Here is a 5,722-nt window from a genome sequence, read left to right as displayed (position 1 = left end):
CCTTCTATAGCTGACTATGCGGTATGGGCTTTGCTCATTGTTGAAGGCCGTACGGTGACCTATAGTTGTTAATGTCTGTGTCATTTTGGTCTTTTGTGGATAGTTGTCTAATTGGCAATCATACCACATCTTCTTTTTTTATATTAAAACTTAGTATTCGTTCTTTGCTAGTATGATAATGGGCTAAATGTGTCAAATAACTACATCCAACGTTGTTACATCAAAATTATTGTACATAAAACGTTTGAACAAAAATATCAAACTCATTTTTTTTTTTTTTTTTTTATTACTTACAGATGGTGGTATTCTGCTTTTCTGCTGTCATATTCTCTTGACTGCTCATCTTTCTTCATATTTGAATCCCTGTCGCTCTCTGCCGGGTGCTTTGATGTCTTCAGATGGTTCCAACCTTCACCAGATGTTTCGACCCTGTACCATTACATCCTCCGGTTGGCGGGTCAGTAGAGGTGGCCAAACCTCTACTCATCAGCACTCGGCTTCCAGCTCAGATCATCTCGGCGATGCCATAACCAGCAAGATGAACGCTCTGCTGCTTCACCTAGCTGTCTTACTGCTGTCTTTCTTGCCTTTCCAACTATTCCCATTGCCTGTAGCATCCTCCATACTGACTGTGCAGGAAAACCTCTGCAGCCTACTTCTACTGGGAACAGCCATGCTTTCCAACCTCTCTCTCTACATGTTGTCATCAGCTCTGTATACTTTTCCTTCTTCCGCTGGTATGCCTCTTCACATCTCTCTTCCCAAGGAACTGTCAGTTCTATTGCAACTATCATCTTTGAAGGCTGTGACCACACTACAATGTCTGGGCGTAGGGTTGTCTGTACGCATTCTGGAAACACAAGCTTCTTTCCAATGTCAGCTCTCATGTTCCAATCACTGCCCTTGTCCAAGATGAAGTGCTGTTGAGACTTTGTTGCATGTCCAGTATCTCCCTCTCTAACGAATCTGATCTGTTTTGCCTCTGTTTTTGATGGTCTCTTCTTTTTTCTCTCTATATCAAGGATTTCTGCTAGATGTTTTAGGACCTTGTCGTGTCGCCATCGATACCTTCCCTGTGTCAGAGCAACCTTGCAGCCTGAAAGTATATGTGCCATAGTACCTCGTTCACCACATAACTTGCAGCTTGGTTCTTCTATCAGCCCCACTGGTGTAAGTTTGAAGGGGAAGGAAGTGTATCGTACACAGACCTAAGCATGAATGAGATTCTGAATGGTTCCATCCTCCATAACTCTGCCCATGTGATCTTTCTTTCTGGCAAGTTCCACTTCATCCATGCACCTTGACGGCTTAGCTCCACTGCTTTTGCCCTTCTTTGTTCTTCTTCTACTGTTCTTATTTCTGACTGTACCATGCTACTCTTCTCTTTTGGTGTTGCCTTTGACCACTGTTGGAAATGTGTCATTCCTAAGCCTTGTCTACCAGTACAGGTGTTGCCAACTATGTCTTTGTGGTGAAGAATACTTTCTGCTTGATCGACTGCAGTTCTTGCTGACCATTTACGTCCAGTACGTGTCTGTATTCCTGCCTCACTGATCTTGCTATCCTTCGAGTCTCTGAGAGTCATAACAAGTCTGCTCTTTGATACCTTGTATTCCTCCAAAGTTGATGTTAAAGGTAGCTGTAGTTGTGATGATCTACTGTAAAGGCCTATGGCTGTAAAGCTTGGTGGTACTCCTAGCCATCTTCTTAGGTGGCTGTTTATCTTTCTTTCTATAGATTCGACTGTTGTTGCTGTCATTTCATAGATCATGAGAAGCCATGTCAGTCTCGGTAACAGCCCATGTTGGTATATCCAAGCCTTAAACTTCCCAGGCAATCCACTCTTATCTACCTTCTTCAGCCATTCTACAACCTGACTTTGTACTGTCTTCACACTGGTATTGTCTTTAAGGGTATCATCAAACCATTTTCCAAGGCACTTTATAGGGTTGTCTACTATTGTTGGTATTTCGTCCCCTTGGATCTTAAGCTGGAACTTTGTTGTTATCTTCCCCTTTTTCAGTATCATTGATCTTGATTTCCTTGGTTTAAATTTCATCCTTGCCCAAGTGACTACTTCTTCCAGTGCTGTCAGTATCCATCTTGCTTGAATATGGGATGATGTTGTTACTGTAAGGTCATCCATGAACCCTCTTGTTGCTGGTAGAAAAATCCCTGAATCTGTCTTTGGACCTCTTGTTTCTCTTTCTGCTGCCTTCATGATGATATTCATACCCATAATGAATAGTATTGGTGAGATGGTACAACCAGTTACTATTCCTTTCTCTAATTTCTGCCATGCTGTGGTCTTGTTATCTACAGTAAATCGCAGCAGTATTCCATCAAAATACGTTAAGACTATTTTCTTGATGTGTTCTGGAATGTGGTAGTGATCCATTGCCATCTCTATCAATTTGTGTGGTACTGATCCATACGCATTTGCCAGATCTAACCAGACTACTGCCAAGTTCTTCTTTCCTGTCTTTGCCTCATGTATGAGTTGGCTAAGGACACTTGTATGTTCTACACATCCTGAAAACCCTGCAATACCTCCTTTCTGCATAGATGTATCAATGTAGCTGTTCTCTACCATATACTTTGTCATCCTGTTTGCCAATACAGAGAAGTAGATTTTTCCCTCGACGCTCAACAATGAAATTGTCCTAAACTGTGAGATATCTTTTGAATCCTTTTCTTTTGGTACAAAGCATCCTTCTGCTTTCTGCCAGCTCTCAGGAATGGTTCCCTTTTTCCATAGTATTCGGAATAGCTGCCACAGTTTTCTAAGTATCTTTGGGCATTTCTTGTAGACTTTGTATGGTACACCACTGTACCCAGGTGCTGATCCTGTTCTTGCCTTTTTTACCACCTCACAAACTTCCTTCCATGTTGGTTCCTTTGTTTCAAATTCTATCGTTGGTTGTTTTTCTTCTTCAACTCTTGGGCAATATCCCAAAGGTGTCTCTCTTTCTTTGTCTGAGTGTGTTTCATGCAGATACTTCTCTACTTCTTCCTTACTACAATGCAGATGCCCTGTTCTTTCTCCACCCAACAGTGTTTTCGTGTAGTTGTATGGATTCTTAATGAAGTTTGCTCTATTTTTCGCTTTCTTCTTATTGCTATTCTTGAGTTGTTCTGCCCTTCTAGTTCTTCTCAATTCCTCTCTGACATTGTCTGTAATGCAAGCTATTCCCAACTTCTCTAACTCATTGCTTTTCTTGAACCTTCTGTTAAGGTCTTTGAGCTCCTTCCTTAGCTGTTTAATCTTCTGTTCTCTCCTGTTTGGCGTCTGCTTGATGTTACTCCTTTCCTTTTTCTCCTCAACACCAAATCTCTCCTTCCCGATGTTATATACTAGTGTAGTCAGTGTTTCTATTCTCCTCTCAACACATCCTTGGAGTGATGTTTCTAGAATTACCCCTAAATCATCGTTCAGATTCCTCCATTGGGCTTCGCTGTTCATCTTTGGCCATGCTATCCGTTCTTTCTGATGTGATGTCTCTTGCCTTTGCTGTGCAATAGGCTCCTCATCATTCAAGCTTTGACTGCTGTCGTGGAATGTGACTGATGCTGAGAGATTCCTTGCGCTATGGTTTGTGTCCTGGCTAGGATTCTCCTGCGTCTCACCAGATAAATCTGTGCGCTGCTCTGTAACAATTCCTCGACTGCATCCAGACCTTGACTGGTGGATCTTTAAGCCTCTTTGGTTCTTGCAGATCTTTCCACAATGGCATTTAGCTTCTGCCTTCTCTCCTGTCAAAGTTGTTTGCACCATCTGTGTCGTTGTCCGTTTTCGTTTCCTAGTCGTTGCCGTTTGATCTGTTTGGTTGAGCCTCTCATCCTCCCCCCTCTCGGGAGACTCTGGGGGTATACTTCTTTATTCTGTGTAGTAGCTGTCTTTGGTGTTCCCTCACGGAAACCACACTAAGGGTAGCTGACCCCAAAGGTAAATTAAAAAAGAGAACGTCCATTATATTAATCCGATCAAAATAAAACACTTGACTACATCAATCAACCATTGGAGCACATGCTAAAACAACTGTCAAATTCCTGACTTTAAACGGGAATAAGTGTTTTAGGCCGTTAGTTTTCTCGTTTGAATAGTTTTATATTGTCTTATCGGGGCCTTTTATAGCTGACTATGCGGTATGGGCTTTGTTCATTGTTGAAGGCTGTACGGTGACCTATAGTTGTTAATGTTTGTGTCATGTTGGTCTTTTGTGGATAGTTGTCTCATTGGCAATCATACCACATCTTCTTTTTTATATTTAGTTTATAGGAGAAAAAGCAGTATCTTCATTACCTGCCTTAATGTTGACCTTTCGTGTACACAATGCATGTTAAGGTAACCAACTTAATTGTGATGTGATCGAATTGAAGGGTACAATATATTTTGTTTTGTTTATGAATAACCGCAGTATTTATATTTACAATTTAAATTCTGAAAGACATTGAAACATTTTAAATTTTCTGAAGGGCATCCAAATGTTCATAGACTCTAAGAAAATTATTGGTGGGCATGTATACCATGAACAAACTCCTTTGAACCATGGTCATGTTACCTTATGATTTCAATTTTAAAACAGAACAATGATGTTCTAGTATCACGTATAACCGTGTTCCAGGTTTTTATCTTGAAAGTGCTAAAGTTAGAAAATTTAGTATTATCACCTATTGAAGAATAGTACTATCGTTATTCCTATATGACATCATTTCAACCTACTATCATCTGAAAACAAAACTTTACGACAAAAGAGATCATTTCAGCTTTCCAATTGTGAACTTTCCATTTCTAAGTAGCAACATTCCAGCAGCACCTGCATACGGGGTATATATTTCCCAATTGATACGATATTCCCGTGCTTGCATTTCCTATCATGATTTTCTTGATAGAGGATTGCTGCTCACAAGGAAGCTATTAAACCAAGAGTTCCAAATGGTGAAGTTGAAACCATCCCTTCGTAAATTTTACGGACGCCATCACGAGTTGGTTGACCATTATGGAATAACCGTTTCACAAATTATATCGGATATGTTCCTTACGTCGTAACTACAATCCCCTTCCCTTTAATGAATGTGACCTACCGAATTAGACTATTTACAGGATTTGTTATCACATAAGCAACACGACGGGTGCCACATGTGGAGCAGGATCTGCTTACGCTTCCGGAGCGCCTGAGATCACCCCTAGTTTTTGGTGGGGGTTCGTGTTGTTTATTCTTTAGTTTTCTATGTTGTGTCATGTGTACTATTATTGTCTGTTTATCTTTTTTCATTTTTAGCCATGGCGTTGTCAGTTTATTTTAGATTTATGAGTTTGACTGTCCCTTTGGTATCTTTCGTCCCTCTTGAATATTTACAGATGAATAACTGGTTTATAACCTCCGATTTTTTTTTATCACGGACGGAGAACATATCAATCTTTTAGTTCAGAAATTTTCGTGTCTGCCCTTCCATTATGTGAATCAAAAAAAAATTCCCAAAAACAGGTAACGATTGTATCGAAAAAAGAAAAATCGAGTGCACCTTTTTATGTTGGGGCATGTTTGGGGTGTATATTTGTCTTTAAAACGTACAAAGCAAGAGTATTTTATATAGCATCTCGCTTCAGATTCTATCATTATTATATATCAAAGCTACAGGTTGACTTTATTACGTTAAAAAATGACAGTACGAAAAGATGAAATATATGGGTCAAGTGAGATACCTATCTAATGAATCA

The 5,722-nt window shown here is 40.1% G+C and overlaps 2 protein-coding genes across 2 annotated transcripts; both read right to left on the bottom strand.

The window, feature by feature from the left end:
- Nucleotides 1-479: 479 nt before the first annotated feature.
- LOC143073791 (uncharacterized) lies at nt 480-1,115 on the bottom strand. The gene has a single exon (XM_076249549.1). The coding sequence runs from the start codon at nt 1,113-1,115 to the stop codon at nt 480-482; it is 636 nt and encodes a 211-aa protein (XP_076105664.1).
- A 41-nt stretch (nt 1,116-1,156) lies between these two features.
- On the bottom strand, nt 1,157-3,775 carry LOC143073790 (uncharacterized). The gene has a single exon (XM_076249548.1). The coding sequence runs from the start codon at nt 3,773-3,775 to the stop codon at nt 1,157-1,159; it is 2,619 nt and encodes an 872-aa protein (XP_076105663.1).
- Nucleotides 3,776-5,722: the final 1,947 nt, after the last annotated feature.

The sequence above is a fragment of the Mytilus galloprovincialis genome, chromosome 4, assembly GCF_965363235.1.
Source record: "Mytilus galloprovincialis chromosome 4, xbMytGall1.hap1.1, whole genome shotgun sequence".
NCBI lineage: Eukaryota > Metazoa > Mollusca > Bivalvia > Mytilida > Mytilidae > Mytilus > Mytilus galloprovincialis.
This window is presented reverse-complemented; position numbering and strand designations above follow the sequence as displayed.